The 20934-nt window shown below is 36.7% G+C and overlaps 1 protein-coding gene across 3 annotated transcripts in view; it reads left to right on the forward strand.

The window, feature by feature from the left end:
• Positions 1 to 20934, forward strand: part of Pi4KIIIalpha (phosphatidylinositol 4-kinase III alpha) — a 226679-nt gene that overhangs the window by 175840 nt on the left and 29905 nt on the right. For all 3 annotated transcript variants that reach the window (XM_071658781.1, XM_071658779.1, XM_071658780.1), the window contains 13 exons: positions 1379 to 1538; positions 2368 to 2507; positions 3429 to 3562; positions 5734 to 5835; positions 6963 to 7136; positions 7708 to 7873; positions 8236 to 8439; positions 10370 to 10619; positions 12770 to 12927; positions 14015 to 14143; positions 15500 to 15683; positions 17937 to 18134; positions 20106 to 20338. In XM_071658781.1, coding sequence (XP_071514882.1) covers positions 1379 to 1538; positions 2368 to 2507; positions 3429 to 3562; positions 5734 to 5835; positions 6963 to 7136; positions 7708 to 7873; positions 8236 to 8439; positions 10370 to 10619; positions 12770 to 12927; positions 14015 to 14143; positions 15500 to 15683; positions 17937 to 18134; positions 20106 to 20338 — 2232 coding nt within the window. The remainder of the gene's footprint in view (positions 1 to 1378; positions 1539 to 2367; positions 2508 to 3428; positions 3563 to 5733; positions 5836 to 6962; positions 7137 to 7707; positions 7874 to 8235; positions 8440 to 10369; positions 10620 to 12769; positions 12928 to 14014; positions 14144 to 15499; positions 15684 to 17936; positions 18135 to 20105; positions 20339 to 20934) is intronic.

A 20934-nucleotide genomic window follows, 5' to 3' on the forward strand; every position in this document is an offset into this window, starting at 1 on the left:
TACATTGTTGACATTACTGGTTTTCAATCAATTGTTAACACCTACAGTCTATGTGGTCATTTTTTTGTTTATCTTTGCTAGATATTTGCTCATGTTTAAGCAGGGTGATGTATGCAAGATATCAAAGCACTGTCATCATGTCATATTTAGAATTCACTAGCAGTTTTTGTGTGAAAATTGCCAAAGAAATAATCTTTGGGATATACTTACCTGTGGGGCAAGTGAAGTGCACAGGTCCCTTGCCTACCGCAGTATTTTCAACTGTGGTTCTAAGTTTCCACATTCAAGTTAAAGGATACTGTTTTACCAACCAAGGCAAAGACTTGTGAGTATCCGCAATATTTATTTCTGCCCATCAGGCCTGTCTTGTAGCAGATTAGGGCTACTTCTAGCCTAGCCTGGCAAGATCTAGCAGGGTGGTGGTGTGAAGATGTGCACATCACCCAATTTATCATCATTTGTGCTTTAGGTACATTGTTTTGTCTAATTGTAACTTTTGTTGGTTGAGGAACTCCAAAAGTGGTTTCAGTACCTCACAAGCTTTTAAAAACCTAAATTTGTTAGTTACTTTGTTCCCACTGATTTAGGCTCTAAGTATAAAGCTAGTGATGCAAATGGTGCTACCCCAAGGGGATATAAAAGACATGTTTTGAGAACAAAATTTGGGCTTATTTGATCACTTTGAACAAATTGTACAATGTTTGTTATGAATCATTTTGATGCTAGTAAGTCAACAGTGTGAACCACTTTGAAAATATTGAGGTAGCCTTTTGTGTGGTGTAGCTGACTGGTCAAATGCAGAGTGTCAAGGGTGATGTACTGCCATCTTTATTTACAGTGTTGTATTTTATTACTTATCTTTAAACTTTAGTGTATCACTTCTTTATACTTTTGTATCATGAACATATTGTTTCAGAGGAAACTGATAATTTTTTTACATAAAGTTTTGATAATAGCACAAGGTGTTTCTCTAAATGGTTACTCTCCCGAACATTCTATATTCCACAGTACCACAAGGGGAGTAGACGCAGAGTAAGATGGAAATTAAGCTTTGAAGATATTACCATTAAAAGCTCATTTATGAAAGAAGTGGAAACTGAGTAAGCTTGCTTAAAATGTGTAGCTTGGAGGACTTTTGTTGGGCAAGATGATTCACAAGCATTGTGCTTACCTTGCATTGTGTGAGAGTAAAGTGAGAAAGTTGGGAAGCTTTGCTTGGGTATTTAGTTTGTAAATTACATTAACCTTAATTTTAAAGTGATAGATTATCGGCATCATATGTTCAGCTAACATTTGCATCACTATGAGAATTGGTTCTTATGTGCATGCATCAAGTAGTGCATTTATATATGTAAAAGTAATATGAAGTTATTTTCAGGCATCAAGTAGTGCAGGAAACCTTGGAGTGCTGATTCCTGTAATTGCAGTGCTGGTGCGACGTCTTCCCCCAATCAAAGAACCCAAACCACGTCTACTGAAGCTGTTCCGTGACTTTTGGTTATTTAGTATTGTCATGGGCTTCATGCAACAGGAATCTGGTATGCAATTTTAGAGTCAATAAAAGCAGATCTGTGACTTCAGTTATTTAACATTGCTGTGGGCTTCATGTAACAGGAATCTTAAATGGAATATTAATGTATAGAAAGTAATGGTCTTATAGATCTGGAAATTTCTTTTAATCCTATTGATATTCATTACCATCTCATCAGTCATGATTGATGCTCTTTGATATATGTGAAATGTGAGCCATTATTTGTAGCAGTTTTATTAGGAATGTTGTAGCCTACACTAGTATCTGCAAATGAAACAGGTCTATAACAGAAGAATGGCCCATGGAATGGAGGCACTTGAGACAGATTTTCTCAGACCTGAATGTGAAGTGAGGAAGCAGAAAGGAATGGTTGAATTCCAGCCTCCTTACCTCCTTTCATTTTGTGCAAGGCTTTCACCACCTCTTTTCCTTTTACCACACCGCCTGCCAAGATTTGTTCACTTCTTGCCTCACGAGTCCCTTATGTAGGGGCTCCTGCAGCAATGTCAACAACTTTTGAATGATAGGAGTGTCCAGAACACAGATGGGAAATGGCAGCTCATTCAAGCATAGGGTGTGTGATATCAGATGGGTAGTATGTTTTATGGAGTGGTGTTTAGGACTCATTTGGGAGGGCAGTTATTAAGTGTTTGTTAGTTCATTTCACTTTATGTGTCTTTACCACTGTTGTGTGTGTGTTGATGAAGGGGCATATGTAGATATAGGGTGATTTTTTTTAAGTGGTTGGGTAATAACCCTATGAATCTGTGGGGCTTTAGTATAAGATTAACATGTAACTATGTAAAATATTTAACATAGCTGTTTCTTTTTTGTAGGTTTGTGGCCTGCAGATTGGCATATGGCCATCTGTGACATTGCAGTGACATCTCCATTGTTGCTTTCTCACACAAAACACCGCTCAGAGATGAAAGAACTCAAGTATACCTATGCAGTGCGGGATGATTCAGTTTCTGTTGTAAGTAATCATAAAGTTTGATATCTGTAAACTTAAGACTTGAGCAGTATTGAGAATCTTTTATCACTGTAAGTCCTGCTGTTTTTGCATTTATAAGAAGGAAGTACATCCAGGATTGTTATCCCTGGGGATAGGGTAGAAAGAATACTGCCCACATATTTCCAGCATGTCATAGAAGGTAACAAAGAGGGGTTGGAGCATGTGGCTGGAAATCCTTCCTTTCTCTATCAATTTCCAAAAAAAAAAGAAACAGCAAGGAGCCAAGTGAGGAAGTTTCCCCTCTAAGGCTCAGTTATCTGTTCTTGAGGCTGCCCCACCCATGCGATAAATAGTGAAGATGTATGGAAAAAAACAGAATTTTTTCAGAAAAATTTGATGGCCATCTTATCCACACTTTAGACTGTTGGAGACGTAGATGAATACATTAAACATTTGTTGTGCATTAGATTTATGCAACAATATTGGTGCAAGTTCTACTCAGTTTAGTAGGACAAGAATGGGTCAAAAGGAGGATTGCCTCAGCAAATGTTCATTAGGGGGAAAGCAGAAGAGATGCTGGAAAACAGAGTTTTACTATTGCTCATTTGATTTTTAGTACCATTTTACCAAAGTAGTTTTGTATAAAGGTTTTATGTCAAATGATGCTTTATGACATTATTTCTTAGAACATAACTGGAATGTGTGCTAGAGGTCTGTTTTTCAGCTCTTTTTTTTTTGCACAGGGACTGGTTACTCTTATTCCCAGTTATTCTGTGGTTGAATTCTAAGCAGAAACATTTGATTCCTCTTATCAGTTTTTCATCGTTAGTCTTGCATTAATATCTAAGATGGTTGTAATGGGAATATTAGTTAGCATGCAATGAACAGTTTTATGCTTTGATATTTATAGTTTACTAATTCTTTATCCTTTAATGATTTCAGAGTGAATTAAATGAGCTGCGTCAGCAGATTCTGAGCATTCTCGAACATCCTGCTGATGTTACACAGATTGTGAACAAATTGTCTTTTGCACAGTGCATATATGTACTGTCTGTGTACCGTGTAGAAGCTCTTAGGTAAGCAATTTTGCTTTGCAGTACCTAGTGATTCACATTATTAAAACAAGAATGTTAAGCTGAAATTTTGTTTATTGAAACTTTTATGTGATTATTATCAAGTTAGTTTTGTACAGGAGCCATATTCACACTTCTACTGCTATGCAGTGTATCACTGCACAGACTTGTGTATATGTAGTGGTCATGAAAAAATTTTAAGTAATGTAAACACAAAATGATGTTTATGAAAATGTTTATGAAAATATTTGGCAAGAAATAATTTTTTAGTGAGTGGTGGCATCCAGTTTGGTAGGCAGTCCAGCTCATATGGGTATATGATGGTGATACAACCCAAATTCTTGTGTTGCGATATTGCATCATAACCTCCACAGGGTAGAAGAGTCTTTGAGTCCTTTAATAGAATTGTGAAGGGTAGAAGTGTTAGTATGGAAGTGAAGAAAGGATTAAGGGACAGCCTAGTATTCCCGATCCTGATTTATGCAGCTGAAGCATGGACAAGAATCCAGGCTCTGGAAATGAGCTGTTTTAGAGGAGCATTTGGTATGACTAGATGGAATGAAGAAAGAAATGGTGAGAGTGTATGGGATAATTGGTATTACAGGTAAGGCGGAGTGAATAAATTGTGGGATGGGAGTGTTTGAAATGTAATACTTTGAGATGGATAGGGCCTATGGGAAAAATGCAAGACAGGAAGTTTTCACCAAGAGTTTTTGATAGTGCGATTAAAGGGGTTGGTAGGAGAGGAAGAACACCTGTGACATGGGGAAATAGAGTGAAGGAGTACTGAAGAGAGAGAAATGGGGGAAGAGTGCATGGAATGGTGTATGTGAGGGAGACATGTAAGGACAGAGATAAGCGGAGACTCTTTGCTATGACCTCCTCACTGATGGAAATTCCCGTAGGGAATGGGTGTGATAGATATAGATAGGTAGATAGACCCCTTCGATTTCATTACAACTATGAGTACATCTTATGCTTCAAGGCGAAAAGAAAAGCAGAAAAAGCAATTGTGTGGAAGTATAATTGAAGCACTTTGATATTTTGTCAGCTTACCCTGGATTAAAGATCAGAGTTGACATAACATTCAATTTGTTATTTGAATATTTACAGCAATCTCGTAATTCCTCTAGATGGATAAGTATGTGTGCTGGTTGATTCATCCTGAAAGCTATGTTTGCTTCAGGTTTCATGCCTCTGTTTCAAGGCCTCTCACAGAACCTTGGTTTTTGCTAAGGTTGCAGAGCATAATAGTCTTCTGACAGTCAGTCATCCTCTATGCCAATAGCAACACATTTTCATGGGTTTTCTGGATAGGAAAGTGATTAGGAGTTAGGTACATTTAGAGGAGCATGGAGATGATCCTGAATTACTTGACAGTGATGATTTGCCTCTGGATTATGCACATAGTGATTTTTTTTTGGACTGATTCTTTGAGCAAATAGATTTGCCTAAGGTGAAGTTCAGGCCCCATGCACTCAAAATCTTTTTCACTATTGTTCCATCCCCAATTTTGTCTTGCTTATCTCCTTGTCCCCTCCACTTCTGACACATATGTCCTCTTTGTCAGCCTCTCCTCACTCATTTTTTTCATATGTCCAGAACATTTCAGCACACCCTCTTCAACTCATTCAACCTATCATTTTTATTACTTAATCAAACCACTTCACACTACATGTCCTCAAGCATTTCATGTATGTATATATATACACATCACATGAGATTAAACTCTGAAACCTATGGTGTATACTTTTTAAAATCCTTAAAAATCCAAAATATATATACTGCTAATTTCTAAGGATTATGGATTTTTTTATATTCTGTTTTTTGTGATAATGTCTCATAGTGGCTTGTAAAATTTCCTGCTAAGTTTAAGGACTAATTAAAAGACTGTCGTTCCTTTAGTTGTGTGCTTACCAGAATCTAGTAGGCACCGGTGCATTGAATATTTCTCCTGTGAAATGATGCTTGGTGACACATTTGATGTTCAGAATATCTGTATGTGTACACTGTGGCTGTTAAATCTGCCTTAAAAAAACTGTTAGGGATAACCACAGACATAACTTTATTTGATAACAAACATAGTGTAATTATGATATGAAGCCATTTAATGAATAATCATTAATGTTTTTTGTTGAATTAAAATACTGTAGTTAATCATGACTATCTTTCAGAGTGAGAAGTTCGCCTGAAATCAACTTTCAACCAATGTTTGAGTACTTACTGGACCCAGCCATTCAGAATGACAAGTATGATATGTGGACTTGCATTAACAGGTAAGACATTCTTGGTTATCAGTAAAAAATTTTCTAGACAAAAATTCTAGGTTTAATCTGATTTGCATCCCATAAGATAAAGAGTTTGCGAGCATCCCTTAAGTGAATGTGTAAATGCAGTGGGTACCCTGCTTTTTATGATAAAGTTACAAGTGATTTTCATTGATCACTAAACATTCTACATATTCATTCATACTTACAGGCCTATTATGTGTTTACCTTTGCACATTTCTCCTTTTTACCACTGTTATATTCTTTTCATACATTTACTCATCTGCCAGGTTGCAGCTTCATAAATTTAACTTTCAAACTCTCCGTACACCTGTACCATTTAGAGTGAGAAAAGAGTGGAATGCTATGGAAAAGATTTTATGTAGTTTTATATCTGATGAATTTGACAAATATTCCCATTCCAACATTTGATTCTCTTTCAAAGCTCTGTTAGAAGCTTTTGTACATTCATTTCTTTCCACATTTTCATACTTGTAGCTGTCATAGGTACTGCCGATATCAGTGTATTGTCAGTATTCCTCTTTTAATTTTGTATTGATACACAGTTTGGAGATGCTGATACAGCGCAGCTTTATCGTAATACCCTATGCCTCCTCTGTAGAAAGTCATCAGTGTGCTATCTGTATTTGCCAATCATTAGTACCTTATTCTGGTATGATTATCTCATTTTGCAGTGTATCTTGGCATGAAAAATGGCTACGAGGGCGGAGGAAATTCAGAATATCCATATAATTTCAACATGAAACATTTTTAGTAATATTTCTTATACCTTATGTATTATGTAATACTTTTAAGCTGATCCTAGATAATGTGTAGTCCTGTCAGGCATTGTGCATTTACTTCTTCCCAACTTATTTTTTTAACTTCCTTTTTGTTTTAGGAAACACAATGTTATATTCACATGAAATTTAGAAAAATGAATATTACTATGCAAATGTTTGAAGATGAATGATCGAACATGTTTGAACTCAGACTGTAGAGGTAGCTCAGCTCCTGAATCGAAATACCAGCATTATCTTCTTTTAGTCTAAATATCAAACTATGTCATTATCTTTAGGTGTTTATTGAAATGTGTTCTGACATATCAGTTTTGATGTGTTATTGTCTTTTCCCAGGGTGAGTGAAAAAGTGTTTAATATCTTCTTGGAGGAAGTGAGTCATCGCCCACGTGATGAGCGTCAAGAGAAGCTCCTTGTTTTACATGCACAATTTCTTCTGACACATTTTAATCATACACAAGTCCAGATTCGCCGTGTAGCTGACAAATTGCTCTCCAAGCTAGTTGATAGGTAAGTAAAGATAGAGTTTTTAAAGAAATATTGGGTTTGGAGTAAATTCTTTCCTCTTGATTTGTCTGTGTATTTATACATTATTATCCCTAGGGATAGGGGATACTCATGTATCTCTTGCATGTTTTATAAGATAACCAAGAGGGGCAAGATTGTGGTGCTGGAAATTATCTCCTCATATATGAACTTTTTAAAAGATGGAACAGAAGAAGAAGCCATGTAAGGATTCACCTTTAAAGGCTCAGTTATCTGTTCCTGGCACCACCTTGCTGGAGTGGGAAAAGATGAACAAGTATAGAAACATAAATATCAATTTATAGTCTCTGAATGAGGTTACACAGTATTACAGCCTTATCAAGACCTGTCACTGTTTAGTGTGTACATCACATCAACTTTTGAGAGCAATTTTTTTTTAAGAAATTTATTTCAAGCATTTACTCAAAGGAAAACAACAACAGTGCTTCACGTAAGGATCTTTTACGTTATATGGGATTACAGGCAGTGGATAATTTGTAGTTTAGAGAAACTTGCTGTCAATTCTTCACTTAGTCCCTTAGTTTACTCTCCACAGATTCCCCCTTCTCTTGTGGAATGGGAATGTGTTACGGACACTGCTGGACATCTTGCAAGTTTTAGGCTATTCACTGCAATTGGATCCCAATGATGCCAACCCAACCATTCCTATCCCTGACACTCCATTTAGTATTACGTTGATGGATACACTGGAAGCCAGGGAAGTGAGTCTTTGAGTCTTTTCTTATGCTGTAATTTTGTTAAATATTATGTTGAGAGACTTCTTTATGTTTAAAACGTCCATGTATATGAAAGTGAAGCTTGTTTTACATCAGATGGTTATATCCATGGGTGCATTGTCAACTGACATTTCTTACCCTTGGAAGACTTGTGTTCTGCCTCCATTTTTACATTTGCATATAGCCTTTGTATTCCCTGTCATTCATCATACATCACTCTCATGTCTAGGCTGCCTTTTTGAGTCTTTTTCATTTTATAAACAACTCCTGTCTTTGTTAATCTGGATACTTTTGTGTTTCTTTTTGTTGATTGTACTCTCAAGAAAGTCTCTATTTCCTTATGACAGCGAACAGTGAGTGACTTCGCTGCAAGATGTCAAGGAATCCTTCAGGAGGCTATGAAGTGGGCTCCAGAGGCTACACGCTCACACTTGCAGAATTATCAGACACACCTTGACCAGACTAACCTTTCATCCCACTCTGGCTTGGCTCTGGCGACTGAATCTGTCTTGCATTATGCAGGCTTGGGAGTTTCTTCTTCAAGCAGCCATGTGAGTGCCAGGAAGTGCTAATGGTTGTAGGAATGATTATAGATGATGAAGTGGCATGAGATGAGGAGGGAAGGCATATTGGCAAGGATCACATTTACAGGTTAATTAGGAAGTATGCAAATATGATGGATGATTGAGGGGACCCATTATGATCTTGTTATTTGTAAATTTGTTAGTTGTTAAGTACTGGAGGATAGTTGATATTGCTTCAGTCATTGTCAATTGTAGTTCCACATCTTTACTTAAACATCTTTAACATGTGCTAGATTAAGTTTCAGTGCGGTCTGTAACAATTTTAGAAAACATGACCCCATAACTGCTAGAGAGTATGGTCTTTACCTTCATTTGAATTGTAAAACTTAACTATAACTTGTAGTTAATGAGAAAAGTGTATTTATATAGATTTGTTCCTTTTAATCATAGATAATATATAAAATAAAGCATCAGTGATTAGTGTTTCTCATTGATAAATAAGCTGACTGATGCTTGGTTTATATTGCAAACCCATTTCAACAATATGTTCTTTTAGCACATTTTGCTGACTAATTTAGTATATTATACTCAATACTGATCAGAATGGATATTGTACTTGACATGTTTCCTACTAAGCTTATTAAACTTAGGGTTGGCTTGAATCATATTTCAGCTAAAAGTTTTTGGCTTTGAAGATGTGTCTGGGCAAAAAACAGGACCAAACAGATGACTTGCATAGGTACAATCCTCCTGTTAAGAGCATAGGTTTTGTAGTTCTTGTGATCCTTTTCATCATGGCATTTTCTGAAGAATGTTGTACCTCATAAGATCACTGTCTTACAATCTAGGCAAAAATGAGTCTGCTTCTAGAGACTTTTAGCAATTTTTTAAACAAGTCAAAATAGCAAAAACTAGAATATGCTTCTCAAGTTTAGTCACTGCACCAAAAGAACCATAAAGAGCTAATGGAGAAAGTCCAGAGGAGAGCAACAAAGATGGTCCCAGAATTGAACTATTCTTCAAAAGATTTAGGGACAAGACATCATGAAGACATAACAAAGTTAGCAAGAAACTCATTAAAAAAGATGTAATTGAAGTACAAAGTTTATTAAAAAGTTGTACAGTAGAAGAGTAGTAGAGAATATTCAAGAGATTCTCTCTCTCTCTCTCTCTCTCTCTCTCTCTCTCTCTCTCCACACACACACATACACTTACACACACACACATAAAATGCCTTTCCCGTACAGTACAAATAGATAATTGCATAGGAGTAGGGACATGGTACATACGTACTAGTATAAAACTCTTCCTGTAACACATTAATAGTAATTACACACAACCACACACCCCTTGATAAAAGATAGTGGGTTGGAATAGGGATGTGGTGTTAGAAAACATTTGAGTTAAATTGAAAATAATGTAAAGAGGATACTAAAAGGTCATGACCCATACAAGACTCACAGTCCAGATGAAATTTCACCTTATGTGCTAAAAGTGTGTGAAGATACACTAGATATATTTATTGAAATACTGTTTGTGATTTCATTAAGAGAGAGGCAGAATGCCAGTGGAATAAAAAAGGGCAAATGTCATACTTTGAGAAAGGAAACTGGGAACAGATATTGAACTGTAGACAAGTATCACTGTTGGGTGTGGTCTGCAAGGTTCTGGAAAGATCATTAGAAAGGAGATGTATTAGAGATAAGATAGAACTTTTGATATTAGTTGTCATAGTTAATTTGTATATTTGTTTTATGATTAACATGATCAGTAGAATAAGGAGAATTTTTTGCTTTATTTGTTTATTATATTTTTTATTTATCCTTTTTTCCAGCTTACCATTGTATTGCTGATCATCTTAGCTCTAAAGAATATTTTTATGATTTTTGCATGGAGAAGTATTATAAGCAATAATATTATTTGCTTTGGTCTAGTAATATTTTTCATATTTTTACAGGTATCTACTTTGGACAAGCGGCATAAAGGAATGAGTGATTTAACATCATCTTTCATGAAGTCACTTAGCTTGCGAACTCATTACCAAGGAGAAATATCAGGACTGTTGCTTATGGCCACAGATGAAACTCAGCGAGAGAGACTGGTAGCAAAGCTGCTTGGAGATATTAAGATGGCATGTGACAACAAGAAAGAGATAGACTTTAGGCAGGGTCTTTGGAGAGCTACTGGTCTTTTGATAGCAACTAAAGGTAAAACTTTCTAGCCCACCAGATGTTATGATAATATTTTTCAGAAAGTGAAGATGTTTGATTTAATTATAAGTGTTAGCTCAGTTGCCCTAATTACCGAGATAGCAGTTGGCAATTTGATGACTGCATTCTAGCAAGTTATGTTGTTACAGTTGAAATTGCCCCATCCCTTTGGCATGTACCAAAATACTGGCTTTAGGGAAAGCATGCAGTTGTGGTCAGATTGCTGTCATCATAAGATAGACATTGCCTGAGGTACATATGTATCTAGTGACTGTTGCAGGTGAGATGGTGAAGGAGTTGGATCCCAGTTACTCATGGCTTTTTCTTCACTATTCATAGAGTTATATTGAATTTAGCGCTATCTGATAGAGTTAAGACAACCTTTTATTTTACAGACTTAGCACATCCTTTCAAGCATATCCCTCACCTAAGAAAGTAATACAAAGAACAATAGTTTTACTATTGATAATCACAAAATACATACCGATCTTCACAGTTTTAAGCATTTACTGCATTATCGATGCTATTTATGGGGAATAAGATGTTCTAAATTCACACAATTTCATAAGATCTTCATATCAGAAAGATTCCTGATATTTCAAAACACTTTTCATTGGGGCAGTTGAAGAAGAAAAATCTCAGACTAGATAAACAGACTAAGTAATTGGTCCCAAAAAATGGGTTTGTATTTACTTGTACTTTTACCAAAATGTAAGTCACCAGTTTCATTTCAAACTGAAGCTGTGCAGCAATGAGACAGTGCAGTCAAAATATTTTGAGGTTTGGGGGGAATTAAAAGGTGATCACAATGAGGACCCTGATGAAAATGGTATAGTTGTTAATGAAAAAATTGAAGTTGACCTGAGAGATGACTAAGAAGATTACTCTGATGAATTGCATTTAGATTTTTTATAATGCAATTCTCTGATAACCCCTTGCATACACTTTTGTTATAAATACACTACTTATTTTCCTTGACTACGCTAAATGAGGACGAAATCAAGGAGGTTGGATAGAGAAGTTGTAATAGGTAAAGAGTGTGGAAGAGATGAATGGATTATTTTGAATAATTGTTGAATGTGTTAGGTAATAAGGAGGTGGATGTGGTGTGTTTGAGATGATGTTGAAGAAAATGCAGGTAATGAAAACCTTGCAAAAGATGAAGTGTGGCAAAGCAGCAAGAGTGGATTGGATTGCTGCTGAATTTCTCAAGTAAGAGGGTGAGTGTTGTTTTTATGTTGTCAGTCCGTTTAATGTTTGTGTGGCTTCAGATTGGGGAGGCAAAATATGGCTTCAGGAGTGGTATAGAATATGTGTGTCAGGTGTTTTCCTTAAGAATGTTGGCATGAAATACTTAGAGAAACAAAAGGACATGTTTGTGGCATTCATGTACCTGGAGAGGGTATATGATAGGGTTGTTAGAAATGCTTCCAGGAAGTGTTATAAATAATGGCATGAGAGGAAAAGTTTTTGAAGGAGTGAATAGTTTTTATCAAGAGATTAAGGCATGTGTGCAGTAGGAAAAGAGGATGGTGAATGCTTCCAGGTGTGTTTGATGTCACCTTGGCAAACACACTTCAGTAACATTTACTCACATATCCCCTCCCCCCCCACACCCTCAATAAATATAACAAAGAAAAAACACATACACTGTGAACTAACCTGATGCACTGAACATCTGCCATCCCAACTCTCTCTTTAATTCCAACCCCCAGACTTGTACCCATCAGAAGCCACGCTCCTTAGACAAGCATGAGTCACACTTTCCTTTGGACATCACCCCTCCTTACAACGCTACAAACACGATTTCAGCATATCCCAAGATTCTTTTTCCCACAATGCAGCAACCATAACAAAGACACTGAGCACTTGCATTTTGATTGCCTTAAACTCTCCGCACATAGACACACACTACACCGCTGTCATTTATCGGTAGTAAGATGCAGTGGTAATTACATTTGTATTGTGCCATTTCAAAATGATGAGGACATACTGTCCCTGGATAGTTTTTGTTTAAGGGGGATATATTTCTACTCTAAGTGCAGTTAGAACCATTATTGTCTAGCTCTGAGGTAAGTAGTTCATGCTTCATTTGAAAATGTTGAATGTTATGAAAGATTTCTAAAATGATTTTGTATTGTGTCCAGGTATCCACCGTGGGTTGTTGCGCTGTGTTTGTGCATCATGTCTGAACCTTTTCACAGAAGATACTGTGGAGAATAGCACAGCATGTTGGCAGTGGATCCTTTCAGCTCGCCATGACCTGACTTTACCTTTTATGCAAGAGATGATTTCTGCTTGGCAGGTTTGTTGTTTCCTTAAAAAGATTTATTGGAATATCTATACAGTTATTGCAGTATATAGTGACCTTGAAAAGACTTATTTGATGAAGATCCGAAGGGAAAGATTTTGCCACTTGAAAAAAGAAAAAGTGTATGATATGAGTGGAAAAGTTTTAGCTGTAAAGAATGATTTGTTGAAATAGACTAACATGTTGGAATATCAGTGGATTGAATATCTATCTATGAAGTTGAAATTTGCGTAAGATAATGATCTCTTGATTTGTCTTATTTTTTAAAGCATACACTTAAGAAAGAGGAAGGTGAGATATGGCTAGCTTTAAAAATATTGATGTAAAGAACAATTTTAGTGGGGATAGGATGTTGGAGATGTTGCTACTTACAGACAGTACAGTGCTAGTAGCTGAATCATTGGAAAAGTTATGATGAATGTTTTAATTTAGATGATTTGATCTTATCCTTGTTAAGGTCATTGTCTCTGAAACCTAAACTTTATTTTTCCTAACATATGTCAAGACCATTTCAGCATACCCAATTATACCCTAATTGCCATATTACTCATTTTTGCATTCAGATCAATACCAGATCTTTTACACCAGAACTGCTGATGCACTCAGTCAGCTGCTCCCAAACACTTGGCTTTTATCATCATCATTCTTCTTGAGGCCAGGTGTATAAACGTTAGCAATCACCCACCTCTCATAATCAGTAATAGATTCAGTTTTACCCTCATAATTCTGGAGCTCACTTTCTTGTGCTCTCGCACTTTCCCACAACTCCTCCAACATAAATGCTGCCTCTTTCTTAGCCCTTTCCCTCACATTGTCTCCTGACTTTACCCCAAAGACATTCCCAAACCTTTCCAACTTCGTCTAGAACATCCAAGTACCTTTCATTAGACGTACTACCTTCTCATCTTGGTTACATCCAAATACATTCAGCCACCCCATCCAGAGCCTTTGAGTATGAGCACTCCATGTTTGGCTTTCCATGGTTTACCCCAGAAGTTTCACATGCCCTGATAGCATATTTATGTATTATTTTTGTGTGATGGGTTTTTGTTAAGAAAATTCTTGTACTTCCACTAAACAGGAGAGTGTAGATCGTCGATTGGGTCTCTTCTCTCAACAGCCCGAAGAAGTGAACCCCTTGGCTGCTTACGAAGGTTGTGAATTAGAGCCACACGTTCCTCAAGTTGTCCCTCATGACATTTGGATCAAAGTAAGATTTTCAAAATGAAAGTATTCCAGAAATTCCAATAACAGGGATTGAAAATGGAAAAATGTATACAAAAAAATACAAAGCATGCCAGTGATAACAAACTGTTTAGTCCTTTTAAGGCATTGATATAATCTTTAGTAAGGAGAAATTAGAAAAGCAGATAGATATCCAATGAAAAAGCCCTGTCAGGTGCATTGCAGGAGGTGAAATTAGACTGATATTGTCTTGAATTGTTGATTAGATCAAGATATCAAAGCCATTGATGATTCTGAATGTTTATGTTAAATCACCTTTTAACCTTTTGTCTGAGCTAAACAAGTGCAGATTGTCTAAATTATGACTTCATAAGATTTCTTTCTAGAGGCATGAATCATCATGGTAGTTTATTGAAATTATGGCACGTTGCCTTCTGGTAAGTTCATTTGACGATGATTATTTTGCATCCCTGTGATGTTGTGGGACACAATGATAATCGACTTTCCTCAGTACCATGTCCTGACCACCTTACTGATGGTTCACTAGGATATAAATGAGGAAAGGGTTTATCATTTACTATGTCTTAGTTCAGGTCCTATATCAGTATCAGTTGTGTTTTTAGTTAAATGAGGAAGAGCTCCACCCAGAGTTGAAAAACTTGTTTTATCTCCACCTTTGATTTTTGTTTTCTCAGGGACTAGCCTGCTCCAAGCCAAGGGGCATGCTTTAGTTGGTAGCACCTACCATAGTTTAAGTATTTTTTACAGAAGTATTTAGAGCTTTTTTTTCCAGGTTTTCTTCTTTTATGTAATATTTTGGGAAAAACAAGGGTTTTCCTGCCCACAGACTTAGGTGTTAAATAACCAGTCAAAGTCTCATTCCTTGATCTAAGAATTGCCTGAGTAGCTTCTGTTTTCCCTATATGATCTTTTGTTTTTGTCTTTACATTGCAGTTAGGTTATCTTTCTTGCCTAAAGACCTGGGCATCCATCTGAGTTGATCTTTGTTTGTAATTACTATTACTTGTCTTTGTACTTCCTTATGAATCATGTTATCCTCCCAAAAGTGTACATTTTCTCCCTGTATTATTATCACATTGTTGCCAGTCATGCCATATTATCATGCTATTCATCACCCTGTCAATGTATTTGTGTTTAGTGTTATCATCCTGCCTCATCTAGGTTTTTTTTCTCTTACCTTCCTTCCATAACAGTCCTAATACCCTTCCATCATGGGAATGATGCTGGCATGTTCCATGCTGATAATGGCTTCTTTTCAAAGTAACTACTCTGTTATTGGCAATTTTTTCCTAGAATTGTACATTGATATATGTTGCATCAGCAATATATTCATGAGTGTTACATATTTTGTTTTACGCAGTTCATCAGTGAACGTATTGAGATTGCTAAATACGACAGTGATGCTCAGGTGGCTATGTTTGCCTGCATGTTTCATCGTACACTTCATATGACTGTGGGCAACCCTGACTCAAAGATTAATCGACACATTGGAGCTATTGGCACCCGCTTCCGTCTCCTTTCGTGTGCACTCACTCTGATTCAGGGTAAGTGATCTTGGATTTTCCTGTTATTTGAAAAATTATTATACATCATCCTCATTCCTACTTCATTTTCAGAACATCCCATGTATGATCAATTTTTTATTCTATGTGCGTATATTGTTTAAGATCAGCTGGTGTCTTGTAGAGTAAATGAATTATTCTTGTAGCATTGAATTACCACACCACAAACATTACCATCACCACTTCCACCTTCTGTCACTATCTTCACTTATCACCTTATCACCACCATTTCCATGTACCATCAACTCCTTCATCTCCACTTACCACCTCCACTCCACTCTGTATGTACTGTAGGGGGATGAAGTTTTCCACTTGTAGGGCCCCCATCTCTTAAACATTCTCTATCATAAAACTTTTTAGATTTCTGTATGCCATCTACTTTAATCATGTCTTCAGTCATTTTATGCCTTTCAAATACCACTCTTATACAATAAAAGCTTTTTCTTACATTTTTAACAGGTTTCTTGCTTAATAATGGGTCAAGTCCTGTAGTTGGTTTGGTCTTACATCTCTCAAAGAAATTTTTGCTGTTTTCATCTTCAGTCTATTTTGAAAACTTTTAGATTGTGGCCAGGAAACCCCTCTTGCTTCTTTCTTCCCATGTGGGCAATTTGAACCTCAAGCCTTTCCCTGTAACTCAATCTCTTAATTCTGATACCATCTTTGTTGCTCTCCTCTAATTCTGATACCATCTTTGTTGCTCTTCTCTGGACCTTCTCCATTAGCTCTTTGTGCTTCATGAGCTGCAGTGACCAGACTTATATGGTATAACCTAATTTTGGTCTTTTATATGATGGGAACAGTTTGCAGAATATTTCCTTATCCATGAACATGAATGATATTCCAGTACTTGCTTGCAGACAGTTGTCTCCATAACTGTTATCCTAGGTTGGGACTCTTCCAACTGGTTAGGGACATCGGTACACCCCAAGTCTTTCTCACCTGCAGATTCCTGCAGCTTCTTGCCTGCTTGATGATAATCATATTGAGGCCTTCTGTCATTCCAACCCATCCTCTTTAATTTACATTTACGTAAGTTGAACTTCAACCATGTATCAGACCAACTTTGGACTTTGTCAGGGTCCCCATGTAAGGTGATTAAATTTTCTTTGCTTTTCATTCCCCTCATGACCTGTGCTTCCTCTGCAGACACATTCAGATAGGAGTCCTTTTCAGGCAAGTCGTTTACAAATATCGTAATGATTAATAGTCCCAGAGCAAATTCCTGCAGCACTATTGATGACCTCAACACATCATGGGAAGGCTTCTCAGACATGCATTCTTTGTTCCCACCTGCTTTGATGATCTTTTTTCCATTGAATGAGTTTCCATTTTATACTTTTCTGGTGATCCATCTTCATTAGCCTCCCATGCAGTACAGTGTCAAATGCTTTGTGACAGTCCAATTACAAACAATCTACCCTGTCTTCCCTTTTTTCTGAGACAGAGCTCACTCTCTCTTAGAAATCTAAGAGGTGTGTCACACATGACCCCTTTTCCTTGATACTCTTCTCTCTCTCATTTTTGTAATTTCTCCTTTGTAGAAAATCATCCACTTGCTTTCTGATGATCTTTTTCAGGATCTTACAGATCTCACTCAATGAACCTTTCATAGAGATAGGTATGATGTTTATCCTTTTCCATTCCCATGACATCTTGAACAGTATTCCTAGAGGTTTATTTAGTGTATCTGCATGCATCTTCAGCACCTGTTGTGAATTTCATGAGGATCATGAACCTTTTTTGTGTCAAGACCTTTTAGTACTTTGTTAGTGTTTTTTAGATATGTTGGTGTTTTATGAAATTTCCTCCTTCTTAACACTTGTGATGGGGTTAAAGCATCTTCTATGGTGAAAACACTTGAAATTATTATTTAATTTCATCTGATATTATGGAAGCCATTACAGTGTTGTGTTTATGCTCCAGCTGTAGAAAATCACTTGTATGGAGGAATACTACTATCTACTCTATGACATCTTGAATGACACATGCGCCTGCCACCCATCCACTCAACTTTTTCTGGCAAGCACATTTTGATCCTATCTAGGATGTAGTGACATGCTGATTGTTTCATTTGGCTGGACTTTGAGTGAGGGTGCCAATACCTGATAAAACTGTCTGTCATGTGTAATTTTGTTAAAACTCAAAAATTAGCCTCTCTGCAGTAATGACATTTTGTTTGCTTTGTTTAGAAAATTGGATCAAACAGATATCATAATGAAATTGATCTTCTAGGTGATGCTATTCCAAAGTCATTGAGCAAGAACGTGTTGCGGGAAAGGATTTACAGCGCTTGCCTGGACTATTTTTGTGCAGCTCGTGGTTGCCCCACCCAACGGCCAGCTCACCTGCAGGATGATATTAATGCACTTCTTAGTTTCTGGAATTCTCTTCATGCTGACAAAAAATACTTGAAAACAAGTGTAATTGGAGGTAAGTTTTGATTCTGCCCAAGAAGAAAGATGATGTCACGTACCACATGGAATTATTTTTTTTATGAGTTAACTATGTCTGGACTGTTTTTTGTCTTCCTTTTGGTTTGCCCCACAGGCAGAGAGAGACATGTCTTGATGATAAGCCAGCTAGGGCTTGTTTAGTTTCATATTAAGTGTGGAGAAAGCAGCCTAAAGTCATCCATTGTGAATGATCCTAGTGGTACATGCAACAATGTGCTCATGTGGATGGATCTGTCCTTGGTGAATTAGCAACTGCCACCAGGCTTTCGCCAGACCCACCTCCTAAGAGCAGCTTGAAGCTTAAACAGTTCTCGGTTACTTTAGTACCTAGACATGCTGCCAGCCTCTTGTTACACAGCTGGGTTTTATAAGATCATTATCCCTTTTATTTTGTACTTTTATATGATCCCTGAAGGAGGATTAGGCACTTCAGCTTGTTCACATAGTGTTGTGGCTTGAAGATCAGTCACTGCATGTAGTGCCCACATCATGTTTTTATTCTTGCTTATTTCTACTTACATACTAGACTCTCAAAGGTTTTCTGTTTTGAGAGTGTTTATACTCAATTGGAGGAGAATGCAGTTTGCTGGTTAACCAATTAAATGAGCAATTTTTTCATATGGTGTGTTCAGTAGTATTAGGTTTATATATGATTGGTGCATGGTTCTACCACCTTTGTTTCTCCACACCTCCACCCAGGTCATCTGCCATCACTTTTCCTTCAAAGTGTATTTCTTTTTTTCCTCAGACTTTTTTTTTCTATGGTGTTTATTATTAATTCAGTATTGGGGGGGTTTTGAACAGAGATTCTTGGAAATCTCTGCCTTTCTGAGAGTTAACTGGAAAAATTCAATACCTGGATATTTCTAAGAACCTTTCAACTCCGAGCCTCTTATCTCAAAGCAGTGTGCAGTGTTTTGCCAAATATTCTCTTGAGATAAACTTAGGGACAGCTGAAGGTGGTTTTCAACCTGCAGATCCTGGTTAGTTGCTGAATGGCATTGCTTGATAAATTCTCCTCACAGCCATACCAGTTACAGCACATTTTCATGAGATTTCTAGGAAGGAAATTATGTGGCTTTTCGATAGATTTAAAGAACCAGGCTGAAGATGACTTCAAATTATTTTACAATGATTATCTATCTTCATATTTTGTGGGGAGTGATTTTATGGAAACTCACTCTTTAAGCACTCTAAGTTCACTTAGATGAGGCAGAAGAGGGTGTTTTTAGCAAAAGTGCAGGTATTGTTGCCAACACTTACCTACTATGACAGAACTATGCGACTCATACGGCTGATAATTTTACAGGCTTTTGTAATTTTGATCTTGTAAATAGCTTGTCAGTAAATCACATTGATAATAACTAGAAAGTATTTATTATATAAGAGAAAACATGGTGATGATTAGCAGATTGTTTGTTGTAGTAAAAGTAAGCAATAAAACATGCACTATGGTAATTATTTGAAATAGATTGTACTATAACATTTACAAGACTTCTGCGCATTATTAAAGTGAACATAGTAGGTGAAATATACCTCTGAATTTATTTTTTTCATTGTTATATGAATATCTCTGAAATCATAAGGTTGATTGAATTTTTTAACAACTTTAGAACTTAGAATCGCAGGGTTAGGAAGGAAACCCAAGTGAGGAGTTATGGGGTTACAAGATAGGGCCCCATGTGATGTCTAAGTAAATGCTTTAATTTACAAATATATACACATGCACTCATGTTACTTAGATTGTAATGCATGATTTTACCTGTGTTTTACCATCCTCTTTTGGGTTTGTTAAGAAATTGTAATACTTGTTATGTTCTAAGATTTTAGGTCAACTCAGTGTGAAGCAGCCAATTTCCTTATGATGAAGAATTTTGCATATTGAGAAAATGTCATATATAAAGAATATTTGTCATGATGAAATCCTATTGTATTATGCCTCCTACAGACTTCACATCTTACCAGTATGGTGGAGGTGCTTCACTCTCACCTTCTGTGGCTTCGGATCTCCGATCTACTTCAGGGGAATTTGTCATGACAAATGGTTGGATCAACACTGTTCCACTTTCATCCAACACATCCACTCTTTCTAAGAGGTCCACACGCAGCAAGAGACTCATAAACCCTGATGTTTATGTGAAAGATTATCTCAAGAAGAGAGCACTCATATTGTCTTTGTTAGTAAGTGGTGTCAAGATAATTTTACAAAAATTTTATGTGTTGTCCAGTGAAAAATGTCTGTATGGTGACAAGCTCACTTTTGAATACAGAAACTTAACAAAAGTAATAGAAATGGAAAGGATATGGAGGGAGGTCGTTTCTACATTTCCAGAAGTTTAAATTTGCAAAAATATTATTATTTTCCTGAAAAGTCACTACCCAAATTAAACTGTGTCTAGAGGATAGATCCTATCCTAAGCTGTTTGTCTGGGTCTTGTGTTCACAGGCATTCTGTTAGGCTGCCAGTTATTGTTCCAGGTGCACTATTTTGTGTGGTCTACAACTTTGGTGTTTTTGCTTTTGAGAGAATGGAAGACCAGGCAGGTGAGGCTTAGTTTAGAATAGAGTAGATGATTTTTTTGTAGGAAACATAAGGAGATTCTTTTTCTTATTCAGTTCTCATGGTAGTTAGTGCACTGAGGGTACTTAGTTTGGGTGTTGCTTTTATTGCCATCTTATTGGCATAGGAAATGAATGTCATGTGTATGTCATCTGTGGTGCCTACAATGGTTGGTATTTTATTCAGTTGTAGTGATATTCTATTCAAGGTAGTTTGA

Source organism: Panulirus ornatus, chromosome 67, assembly GCF_036320965.1.
Source record: "Panulirus ornatus isolate Po-2019 chromosome 67, ASM3632096v1, whole genome shotgun sequence".
Classification (NCBI taxonomy): domain Eukaryota; kingdom Metazoa; phylum Arthropoda; class Malacostraca; order Decapoda; family Palinuridae; genus Panulirus; species Panulirus ornatus.